This window comes from Salmo trutta, chromosome 6 (genome assembly GCF_901001165.1).
Source record: "Salmo trutta chromosome 6, fSalTru1.1, whole genome shotgun sequence".
Lineage (NCBI taxonomy): Eukaryota > Metazoa > Chordata > Actinopteri > Salmoniformes > Salmonidae > Salmo > Salmo trutta.
Genome location: NC_042962.1, coordinates 1,201,740 through 1,215,822, shown reverse-complemented (window position 1 = coordinate 1,215,822; position 14,083 = coordinate 1,201,740). Strand labels below are relative to the sequence as shown.

General features: G+C 37.9%; 1 protein-coding gene across 4 annotated transcripts in view; it reads right to left on the bottom strand.

The window, feature by feature from the left end:
* Nucleotides 1–174: 174 nt before the first annotated feature.
* Nucleotides 175–14,083, bottom strand: part of map3k22 (mitogen-activated protein kinase kinase kinase 22) — a 76,405-nt gene continuing 62,496 nt past the window's right edge. For 2 of the 4 annotated variants that reach the window (XM_029755076.1, XM_029755077.1), the window contains 3 exons: nucleotides 12,727–12,856; nucleotides 1,877–2,054; nucleotides 175–1,642 (listed from right to left, as the gene is read on the bottom strand). In XM_029755076.1, the coding sequence (XP_029610936.1) occupies nucleotides 1,414–1,642; nucleotides 1,877–2,054; nucleotides 12,727–12,856 (537 nt within the window). In that variant the 3' untranslated portion in view covers nucleotides 175–1,413. Of the gene's footprint in view, nucleotides 1,643–1,876; nucleotides 2,055–11,865; nucleotides 12,857–14,083 lie in introns of those variants that run through there. The other 2 variants (XR_003878657.1, XR_003878658.1) reach the window with 2 other exon arrangements.

Genomic DNA, 14,083 nt, shown 5'->3' with positions numbered 1-14,083 from the left:
ACTTGGAAGTTATCACAAAACATGTTCTGGATTTCAGGCTGAGGACTGATTCACTGGCTAAGAAATCAAAGTTCTACATGTGGTAAGTTATTTTTGTTTCCAACTCTGGGAAGAGTAAGGAGTATTACTGAACTCTTTGGACAGTTCTGTGCTGATGAACAATACACTGGGATAGAACGAAACATGGCACATGCATGTATTTTAACAGGCTGGTCAGCGTAAGAGAATTGCTTGCTTATACACAGTGAGTAACCATTCACAACAATACAAATGTTTGGTATTTTTCTCCAAACAGTGGAATTAAAAATAAAAAAAACATTTCTCTTATTATGAAATTATAAAAATGTAAAATATATTTACAGCATCTATTTTGATTATCCTGCATTGGGGCACCTACTGAATACATGGTATAACATGTCCAACGGTCTCTTTCCGAATTAGAAAGAGCGTCATGTTGTAGAAAACAGGCTCATTCTGTAAAATGTACATAAATGCTATTTTACAACTTGTCATTGTAAGGCGTTTGACAATTCAGACAAAACTAAAATGTACATATCTCTCAGGTCAAAATATAGACCTCAACTGTTAAGGTAACTGCAAGTGTTCATCTAGGATGGATTAGAAAAACTGTTCACAATCCCCTTTTGAAGCAGAATATTACTCAAAGACAACAGGGACACTAGACGATTAAATTACAGTCCTGACAGGTCTGGGGTCAGTTAGCTGGTGAATGATCAGGTCTGGGGTCAGTTAGCTGGTGGAGGAGAGAGAGACTGGGACTCAGGTTATGATCAGGTCTGGGGTCAGTTAGCTGGTGAATGATCAGGTCTGGGGTCAGTTAGCTGGTGGAGGAGAGAGAGACTGGGGCTCAGGTTATGATCAGGTCTGGGGTCAGTTAGCTGGTGAATGATCAGGTCTGGGGTCAGTTAGCTGGTGGAGGAGAGAGAGACTGGGGCTCAGGTTATGATCAGGTCTGGGGTCAGTTAGCTGGTGGAGGAGAGAGACTGGGACTCAGGTTATGATCAGGTCTGGGGTCAGTTAGCTGGTGAATGATCAGGTCTGGGGTCAGTTAGCTGGTGGAGGAGAGAGAGACTGGGGCTCAGGTTATGATCAGGTCTGGGGTCAGTTAGCTGGTGGAGGAGAGAGACTGGGACTCAGGTTATGATCAGGTCTGGGGTCAGTTAGCTGGTGAATGATCAGGTCTGGGGTCAGTTAGCTGGTGGAGGAGAGAGAGACTGGGACTCAGGTTATGATCAGGTCTGGGGTCAGTTAGCTGGTGGAGGAGAGAGACTGGGACTCAGGTTATGATCAGGTCTGGGGTCAGTTAGCTGGTGAATGATCAGGTCTGGGGTCAGTTAGCTGAGCTGTGGAGAGGCCTGGAAGGCAGGGTGGCCCTGGGGGCGGGGTCAGAGGTCAGAACCCCCCTTGGACGAAGGGGTGTGAGAGGAGTTTCTCGGCTGTGGGACGCCACTTCTCCTCTATGAACACCTGGCGTACAAAGTCCCGGGCGGCCTCGGAAACGCCCTCCGGGAGGAAGGGCTTGGTGGGCTGTGTGGCTATCTTAAAGATAGCTGCCATGACCTCGTATTCCGCCCAGGGAGGCTTCTGGGTAAGCATCTCCACCACCGTGCACGCCACAGACCTGACAGACAAAAAAAAAAATTACTTTACGGAGACAGACCCACTTCATCTAGTACATCAGGAGACAAACATGAGAAATAAAATCAACTTTAACATTAGTGTATATTCTTAAACAATTTGTTAAACAAATTCCTATTTGTTTAACAAAAAACATTGATATCGCAAAAATGTTCTTGTGGAAGTGAGATGGCTATTTTAGTGCCATTCAGACTGCATCATGCTATGCTATTTTTACCAGACATCAGCTTTGCGTCCGTATCCTTCTCCGTTGATGACTTCCGGGCTCATCCAGTAAGGTGTACCGGTGACCGTTTTGATTCCACTTCCTGACATACAGATGGTCTGGATGCGTTTACTGGCCCCAAAGTCCCCCAGCTTTATGTTGCCAGTGGAGTCTCTCAGGATGTTGGCACCTAGAGGACAACAGAGTTAGTATGAAGGAAAATACTACCACTATATAATAATACTATAAAACTACCACTATATAATATAATAAATACTACCACTATATAATATAATAATACTATAAAACTACTACCACTATATAATATAATAAATACTACCACTATAAAACTACTACCACTACATAATATAATAATACTACCACTATATAATATAATAAATACTACCACTATATAATATAATAAATACTACCACTATATAATATAATAATACTACCACTATATAATATAATAATACTACCACTATATAATAAATACTACCACTATATAATATAATAATACTACCACTATATAATATAATAATACTACCACTATATAATATAATAATACTACCACTATATAATATAATAATACTACCACTATATAATATAATAAATACTACCACTATATAATAATACTACCACTATATAATATAATAAATACTACCACTATATAATATAATACATACTACCACTATATAATATAATACATACTACCAATATATAATATAATAATACTACCACTATATAATATAATACATACTACCACTATATAATATAATACATACTACCACTATATAATATAATAAATACTACCACTATATAATATAATAAATACTACCACTATATAATATAATAAATACTACCACTATATAATATAATTATACTACCACTATATAATAATACTACCACTATATAATATAATACATACTACCACTATATAATATAATACATACTACCACTATATAATATAATACATACTACCACTATATAATAATACATACTACCACTATATAATATAATAAATACTACCACTATATAATATAATAAATACTACCACTATATAATATAATTATACTACCACTATATAATAATACTACCACTATATAATATAATACATACTACCACTATATAATATAATAATACTACCACTATATAATATAATAATACTACCACTATATAATATAATAAATACTACCACTATATAATATAATACATACTACCACTATATAATATAATACATACTACCACTATATAATATAATACATACTACCACTATATAATATAATAAATACTACCACTATATAATATAATAAATACTTCCACTATATAATATAATAAATACTTCCACTATATAATAATACTATAAAACTACCACTATATAATATAATAATACTATAAAACTACCACTATATAATATAATAACACTATAAAACTACTACCACTATATAGTATAATACTACCACCACTATATAATAATACTACCACTGTATAATAATAAATACTACCACAATATAATATAATAACACTATAAAACTACTACCACTATATAGTATAATACTACCACCACTATATAATAATACTACCACTGTATAATAATAAATACTACCACAATATAATAACACTATAAAACTACTACCACTATATAGTATAATACTACCACCACTATATAATAATACTACCACTATATAATATAATAAATACTACCACTATATAATAATAAATACTTCCACTATATATAATAATACTATAAAACTACTACCACTATATAGTATAATACTACCACCACTATATAATAATACTACCACTATATAATATAATAAATACTACCACTACATAATATAATAACACTATAAAACTACTACCACTATATAATGTAATAAATACTACCACTATATAATATAATAATACTACCACTATATAATATAATAAATACTACCACTATATAATAAATACTACCACTATATAATAATACTACCACTATATAATATAATAAATACTACCACTACATAATATAATAACACTATAAAACTACTACCACTATATAATGTAATAAATACTACCACTATATAATATAATAATACTACCACTATATAATATAATAAATACTACCACTATATAATAAATACTACCACTATATAATAATACTACCACTATATAATATAATAAATACTACCACTATATAATATAATAATACTATAAAACTACCACTATATAATATAATAATATTACCACTACTATAATATAATAATACTACCACTATATAATATAATAACACTATAAAACTACTACCACTATATAATATAATAATACTACATAATATAACAAATACTACCACTATATAATATAATAATACTATCACTATATAATATAATAATACTATCACTATATAATACTACCGCTATATACTATAATAATATTACCACTATATAAAATAATAATACTATACTACAACCACTATATAAAATAATAATACTACCACTATATAATATAATAAAACTATAATACTACCACTATATAAAATAATAATACTACCACTATATAATATAATAATACTACTATAATACTACCACTATATAATATAATAATACTATAATACTACCACTATATAATATAATAATACTACTATAATACTACCACTATATAATATAATAATACAATAATACTACCACTATATAATATAATAATACTATAATACTACCACTATATAATATAATAATACTACCACTATATAATATAATACTATAAAACTACCACTATATAATATAATAAATACTACCACTACATAATATAATAACACTATAAAACTACTACCACTATATAATATAATAATACTACCACTATATAATATAATACTATAAAACTACCACTATATAATATAATAATACTACTATAATACTACCACTATATAATATAATAATACTATAATACTACCACTATATAATATAATAATACTATAATACTACCACTATATAATATAATAATACTATAATACTACCACTATATAATATAATAATACTACCACTATATAATATAATAATACTATAATACTACCACTATATAATATAATAATACTACCACTATATAATATAATAATACTACCACTATATAATATAATAATACTATAATACTACCACTATATAATATAATAATACTACCACTATATAATATAATACAATACTATAAAACTACCACTATATAATATAATAAATACTACCACTACATAATATAATAACACTATAAAACTACTACCACTATATAATATAATAACACTATAAAACTACCACTATATAATATAATAACACTACCACTATATAATATAATACTATAAAACTACCACTATATAATATAATAAATACTAACACTACATAATATAATAATACCACTATATAATATAATAATACTATAATACTACCACTATATAATATAATAGTACTATAATACTACCACTATATAATATAATAATACTATAATACTACCACTATATAATATAATAATACTATAATACTACCACTATATAATATAATAATACTACCACTATATAATATAATACTATAAAACTACCACTATATAATATAATAAATACTACCACTACATAATATAATAACACTATAAAACTACTACCACTATATAATATAATAATACTACCACTATATAATATAATACTATAAAACTACCACTACATAATATAATAAATACTACCACTACATAATATAATAACACTATAAAACTACTACCACTATATAATATAATAACACTATAAAACTACCACTATATAATATAATAATACTACCACTATATAATATAATACTATAAAACTACCACTATATAATATAATAAATACTAACACTACATAATAATAATAATACCACTATATAATATCATAAATACTACCACTATATAACATAATACTACCACTATATAATATAATAGTACTATAATACTACCACTATATAATATAATAATACTATAATACTACCACTATATAATATAATAATACTATAATACTACCACTATATAATATAATAATACTACCACTATATAATATAATACTATAAAACTACCACTATATAATATAATAAATACTACCACTACATAATATAATAACACTATAAAACTACTACCACTATATAATATAATAATACTACCACTATATAATATAATACTATAAAACTACCACTACATAATATAATAAATACTACCACTACATAATATAATAACACTATAAAACTACTACCACTATATAATATAATAACACTATAAAACTACCACTATATAATATAATAATACTACCACTATATAATATAATACTATAAAACTACCACTATATAATATAATAAATACTAACACTACATAATAATAATAATACCACTATATAATATCATAAATACTACCACTATATAACATAATACTATAATACTACAACCACTATATAATAATACGATCACTATATAGTATAATAATACTACCACTATATAATAATACTACCACTATATAATATAATAAATACTACCACTATATAATATAATAAATACTACCACTACATAATATAATAAATACTACCACTATATAATATAATAATACTATCACTATATAATACTCCCACTATATACTATAATAATATTACCACTACTATAATAATAATACTACCACTATATAATATAATAATACTATACTACTACCACTATATAAAATAATAATACTACCACTATATAATATAATAATACTATAATACTACCACTATATAATATAATAATACTATCACTATACAATACTTTCACTATATAATACAATAATACTACCACTATATTATACTCAAATAATACTACCACTATATAATACTCAAATAATACTACCGCTATGTAATATAATACCACTACCACTATATAATACTGCCACTATATAATACAATAATACTACCACTATATAATACTATAATACTACCACTATATAATACTAAAATAATACTACCGCTATATAATATAATAACACTACCACTATACAATACTGCCACTATATATTACAATAATACTACCACTATATAATACTACCACTATATAATACTAAAATAATACCACCGCTATATAATATAACACTACCACTATATAATACTGCCACTATATAATACAATAATACTACCACTATATAATACTATACTACCACTATATACTATAATACTATCGCTATATAATAATACTACCACTATATAATATAATTCTACCGCTATATAATAATACTACCACTGTATAATATAATAATAGTACCGCTATATAATAATACTACCACTATATAATATAATAATACAACACTACCACTAGTCTCTTGACACATGGGCCATAATCTTAGGTTCATTCACCTTCACAGTAGCACTATGGTAGTGAGGTAGTGTGACTGTGAAGGTAATGAGGTAGTGTGACTGTGACAGTAAATTAACCTATGGTAATGAGGTAGTATTACTGTGAAGGTGAATGAACCTACGGTAATGAGGTAGTGCTACTGTGAAGGTGAATGAACCTACCGTAATGAGGTAGTGCTACTGTGAAGGTGAATGAACCTACCGTAATGAGGTAGTGCTACTGTGAAGGTGAATGAACCTACGGTAATGAGGTAGTGTTACTGTGAAGGTGAATGAACCTATGGTAATGAGGTAGTGTTACTGTGAAGGTGTATGAACCTACGATAATGGGGTAGTGCTACTGTGAAGGTGATTGAACCTACGGTAATGAGGTAGTGCTACTGTGACGGTGAATGAACCTACGGTAATGATGTAGTGCTACTGTGAAGGTGAATGAACCTACGGTAATGAGGTAGTGCTACTGTGAAGGTGAATGAACCTACGGCAATGAGGTAGTGCTACTGTGAAGGTGAATGAACCTACGGTAATGAGGTAGTATTACTGTGAATGGATCAATGGTCCTGTCTGAATATGATTACAGGTTTCATCAGTCAGCTCTGGTGGAATGGTGAACGGGGTCAGACAGTAAAGTTAGAATAGCTCACACATAACGCCCTCCACACTGCCCTTTCCCACCTGGACAAAAGGAACACCTATGTGAGAATGCTGTTCATTGACTACAGCTCAGCGTTCAACACCATAGTACCCTCCAAACTCATCACTAAGATAAGGACCCTGGGACTAAACACCTCCCTCTGCAACTGGATCCTGGACTTCCTGACGGGACGCCCCCCAGGTGGTGAGGGTAGGTAACAACACATCCGCCATGCTGATCCTCAACACGGGGGCCCCTCAGGGGTGCGTGCTGAGTCCCCTCCTGTACTCCCTGTTCACCCACGACTCCAACTCAATCATCAAATTTTGTGACGACACGACAGTGATGAGACAGCCTATAGGGAGGTCTGAGACCTGGCCGTGTGGTACCAGGACAACAACCTCTCCCTCAACATCAGTAAGATCAAGGAGCTGATCGTGGACTACAGGAGAAAGAGGGGAGAGCACGCCCCCCATTCACATAAACGGGGCTGTAGTGGAGCGAGTCAAAAGCTTCAAGTTCCTCGGTGTCCACATCACTAAGGATCTATCATGGTCCACACACCAACACAGTTGTGAAGAGGGCATGACAACGCTTCTTCCCCTCAGGAGGCTGAAAAGATTTGGCATGGACCCTCATATTTCTTTAAAAAGTTCTATAGCTGCACCATCGAGAGCATCTTGACTGGCTCCACTTGGTATGGAAACTGCTTGGCATCTGACCGCAAGGCACTACAGAAGGTAGTGCGTACAGCCCAGTACATTACTGGGGCCAAGCTTCCTGCCATCCAGGACCCTCTATAAAAGGCGGTGTCAGAGGAAGGCCCTAAAAATTGCTACCAGGACTATCTGCATTGACCCTTTTCTACACTAACATTTCTGACTCATTACATACACTGCTGCTACTGTTCATTACCAAATCAAAGTTTACTTGTCACATGCACCAAATACAACAGGTGTAGTAGACCTCACAGTGAAATGCTGAATACAACAGGTGTAGTAGACCTCACAGTGAAATGCTGAATACAACAGGTGTAGTAGACCTCACAGTGAAATGCTGAATACAACAGGTGTAGGTAGACCTCACAGTGAAATGCTGAATACAACAGGTGTAGTAGACCTCACAGTGAAATGCTGAATACAACAGGTGTAGTAGACCTTACAGTGAAATGCTGAATACAACAGGTGTAGTAGACCTCACAGTGAAATGCCGAATACAACAGGTGTAGTAGACCTCACAGTGAAATGCCGAATACAACAGGTGTTGACCTCACAGTGAAATGCTGAATACAACAGGTGTTGACCTTACAGTGAAATGCTGAATACAACAGGTGTAGTAGACCTCACAGTGAAATGCTGAATACAACAGGTGTAGTAGACCCTACAGTGAAATGCTGAATACAACAGGTGTAGACCTCACAGTGAAATGCTGAATACAACAGGTGTAGTAGACCTCACAGTGAAATGCTGAATACAACAGGTGTAGTAGACCTCACAGTGAAATGCTGAATACAACAGGTGTAGTAGACCTCACAGTGAAATGCTGAATACAACAGGTGTTGACCTCACAGTGAAATGCTGAATACAACAGGTGTTGACCTTACAGTGAAATGCTGAATACAACAGGTGTAGTAGACCTCACAGTGAAATGCTGAATACAACAGGTGTAGTAGACCCTACAGTGAAATGCTGAATACAACAGGTGTAGACCTCACAGTGAAATGCTGAATACAACAGGTGTAGTAGACCTCACAGTGAAATGCTGAATACAACAGGTGTAGTAGACCTCACAGTGAAATGCTGAATACAACAGGTGTAGTAGACCTCACAGTGAAATGCCGAATACAACAGGTGTAGTAGACCTCACAGTGAAATGCTGAATACAACAGGTGTAGTAGACCTCACAGTGAAATGCTGAATACAACAGGTGTAGTAGACCTTACAGTGAAATGCTGAATACAACAGGTGTAGTAGACCTCACAGTGAAATGCTGAATACAACAGGTGTAGTAGACCTCACAGTGAAATGCTGAATACAACAGGTGTAGTAGACCTCACAGTGAAATGCTGAATACAACAGGTGTGGTAGACCTCACAGTGAAATGCTGAATACAACAGGTGTAGTAGACCTCACAGTGAAATGCTGAATACAACAGGTGTAGTAGACCTCACAGTGAAATGCTGAATACAACAGGTGTAGTAGACCTCACAGTGAAATGCTGAATACAACAGGTGTAGTAGACCTCACAGTGAAATGCTGACTTACAGGCTCTTAACCAACAATGCAGTTCAAGAAAATACCCCCCCAAAAAAAGAGATAAGAATAACAAATAATTAAAGAGCAGCAGTAAATAACAATAGTGAGGCTATATACAGGTGGTACCGGTACAGAGTCAATGTGGAGGCTATATACAGGGGGTACGGGTACAGAGTCAATGTGGAGGCTATATACAGGGGGTACGGGTACAGAGTCAATGTGGAGGCTATATACAGGGGGTACGGGTACAGAGTCAATGTGGAGGCTATATACAGGGGGTACGGGTACAGAGTCAATGTGGAGGCTATATACAGGGGGTACGGGTACAGAGTCAATGTGGAGGCTATATACAGGGGGTACCGGTACAGAGTCAATGTGGAGGCTATATACAGGGGGTACCGGTACAGAGTCAATGTGGAGGCTATATACAGGGGGTACCGGTACAGAGTCAATGTGGAGGCTATATACAGGGGGTACCGGTACAGAGTCAATGTGGAGGCTATATACAGGGGGTACGGGTACAGAGTCAATGTGGAGGCTATATACAGGGGGTACCGGTACAGAGTCAATGTGGAGGCTATATACAGGGGGTACCGGTACAGAGTCAATGTGGAGGCTATATACAGGGGGTACGGGTACAGAGTCAATGTGGAGGCTATATACAGGGGGTACGGGTACAGAGTCAATGTGGAGGCTATATACAGGGGGTACGGGTACAGAGTCAATGTGGAGGCTATATACAGGGGGTACGGGTACAGAGTCAATGTGGAGGCTATATACAGGGGGTACGGGTACAGAGTCAATGTGGAGGCTATATACAGGGGGTACCGGTACAGAGTCAATGTGGAGGCTATATACAGGGGGTACCGGTACAGAGTCAATGTGGAGGCTATATACAGGGGGTACCGGTACAGAGTCAATGTGGAGGCTATATACAGGGGGTACCGGTACAGAGTCAATGTGGAGGCTATATACAGGGGGTACGGGTACAGAGTCAATGTGGAGGCTATATACAGGGGGTACCGGTACAGAGTCAATGTGGAGGCTATATACAGGGGGTACCGGTACAGAGTCAATGTGGAGGCTATATACAGGGGGTACCGGTACAGAGTCAAGGTGGAGGCTATATACAGGGTGTACTGGTACAGAGTCAATGTGGAGGCTATATACAGGGGGTACCGGTACAGAGTCAACGTGGAGGCTATATACAGGGGGTACCGGTACAGAGTCAACGTGGAGGCTATATACAGGGGGTACCGGTACAGAGTCAATGTGGAGGCTATATACAGGGGGTACCAGTACAGAGTCAATGTGGAGGCTATATACAGGGGGTACCAGTACAGAGTCAATGTGTGGGGTCACCGGTTTTGAGGTAATTGAATTTAAACAAATCTAATATCTATCCTGTTGCCTAGTCACTTTAGTCCTAGTTATATGTACATAGCCTATATATACAAAAGTATGTGGACATGCCTTCAAATTAGTGGATTCGGCTATTTCAGCCCCACCCGTTGCTGACTGGTGAATAAAAATCTCTCTGTTCTATCATGTCGCTGTGTGACTGGACCTTTGATATCTCTGTGAACGATCATGTTGCTGTGTGACTGGACCTTTAATATCTCTGTGAACGATCATGTTGCTGTGTGTCTGTGTGACTGGACCTTTAATATCTCTGTGAACGATCATGTTGCTGTGTGACTGGACCTTTAATATCTCTGTGAACGATCATGTTGCTGTGTGACTGGACCTTTAATATCTCTGTGAACGATCATGTTGCTGTGTGTCTGTGTGACTGGACCTTTAATATCTCTGTGAACGATCATGTTGCTGTGTGTCTGGACCTTTAATATCTCTGTGAACGATCATGTTGCTGTGTGTCTGGACCTTTGATATCTCTGTGAACGATCATGTTGCTGTGTGTCTGTGTGACTGGAACTTTGATATCTCTGTGAACGATCATGTTGCTGTGTGTCTGTGTGACTGGACCTTTAATATCTCTGTGAACGATCATGTTGCTGTGTGTCTGTGTGTCTGGACCTTTGATATCTCTGTGGACGATCATGTTGCTGTGTGACTGGAACTTTGATATCTCTGTGAACGATCATGTTGCTGTGTGTCTGTGTGTCTGGACCTTTGATATCTCTGTGGACGATCATGTTGCTGTGTGACTGGACCTTTAATATCTCTGTGTACGATCATGTTGCTGTGTGACTGGACCTTTGATATCTCTGTGTTCGATCATGTTGCTGTGTGTCTGTGTGTCTGGACCTTTAATATCTCTGTGTACGATCATGTTGCTGTGTGACTGGACCTTTAATATCTCTGTGGACGATCATGTTGCTGTGTGACTGGACCTTTAATATCTCTGTGAACGATCATGTTGCTGTGTGACTGGACCTTTAATATCTCTGTGTACGATCATGTTGCTGTGTGACTGGACCTTTAATATCTCTGTGTTCGATCATGTTGCTGTGTGTCTGTGTGTCTGGACCTTTAATATCTCTGTGTACGATCATGTTGCTGTGTGACTGGACCTTTAATATCTCTGTGGACGATCATGTTGCTGTGTGACTGGACCTTTAATATCTCTGTGTACGATCATGTTGCTGTGTGACTGGACCTTTAATATCTCTGTGGACGATCATGTTGCTGTGAAGGTAGAAGACTCCCTGGAGGATCTGTCTGGTGTAGCGCCGCGTCACCTTCTCTGTCAGCGCCCCGTACGCCTTCAACTGGTCCTTAATGGAACCCTGAAACAGACAGACAGACTGGTCAGACAGACAGACAGACAGACAGACAGACAGAGAGACTGGTCAGAGAGACAGACAGACAGACAGACAGACTGGTCAGAGAGACAGAGAGACTGGTCAGATGGACAGACAGACAGACAGGTCAGACAGACAGACAGACTGGTCAGACAGACAGAGAGACTGGTCAGACAGACAGAGAGACTGGTCAGACAGACAGACAGACAGAGAGTCAGACAGACAGAGAGACTGGTCAGAGAGACAGACAGAGAGACTGGTCAGATAGACAGACAGACAGACAGACAGACAGACTGGTCAGACAGACAGACAGACTGGTCAGACAGACAGACAGAGAGTCAGACAGACAGAGAGACTGGTCAGATAGACAGAGAGACTGGTCAGAGAGACAGACAGAGAGACTGGTCAGAGAGACTGGTCAGAGAGACAGACAGAGAGACAGACAGACAGGTCAGACAGACAGGTCAGACAGACAGAGAGACTGGTCAGAGAGACAGACAGACAGAGAGAGAGACTGGTCAGACAGACAGACAGACTGGTCAGATGGACAGACAGACTGGTCAGACAGACAGAGAGACCAGACCGACAGAGAGACCAGACGGACCGACCGACCGACAGCACCCCCAGCCGCGCACCCCCAGCCGCCTCCTACGCACCCCCAGCCGCCCCTACGCACCCCCAGCCACCCCCAGCCGCGCACCCCCAGCCGCCCCCAGCCGCGCACCCCCAGCCGCCCCCTACGCACCCCCAGCCACCGACCTACGCACCCCCAGCCGCGCACCCCCAGCCGCCCCCAGCCGCGCACCCCCAGCCGCGCACCCCCAGCCGCCCCCAACGCACCCCCAGCCGCCCCCAACGCACCCCCAGCCGCCCCCTACGCACCCCCAGCCGCCCCCTACGCACCCCCAGCCGCCCCCTACGCACCCCCAGCCGCCCCCTACGCACCCCCAGCCGCCCCCTAGCCGACCCCCAGCCGCCCCCAACGCACCCCCAGCCGCCCCCTACGCACCCCCAGCCGCCCCCTACGCACCCCCAGCCGCCCCCTACGCACCCCCAGCCGCCCCCTACGCACCCCCAGCCGCCCCCTACGCACCCCAGCCGACCCCCAACCGCCCCCTACGCACCCCAGCCGACCCCCAGCCGCCCCCTACGCACCCCCAGCCGCCCCCTACGCACCCCCAGCCGCCCCCTACGCACCCCAGCCGACCCCCA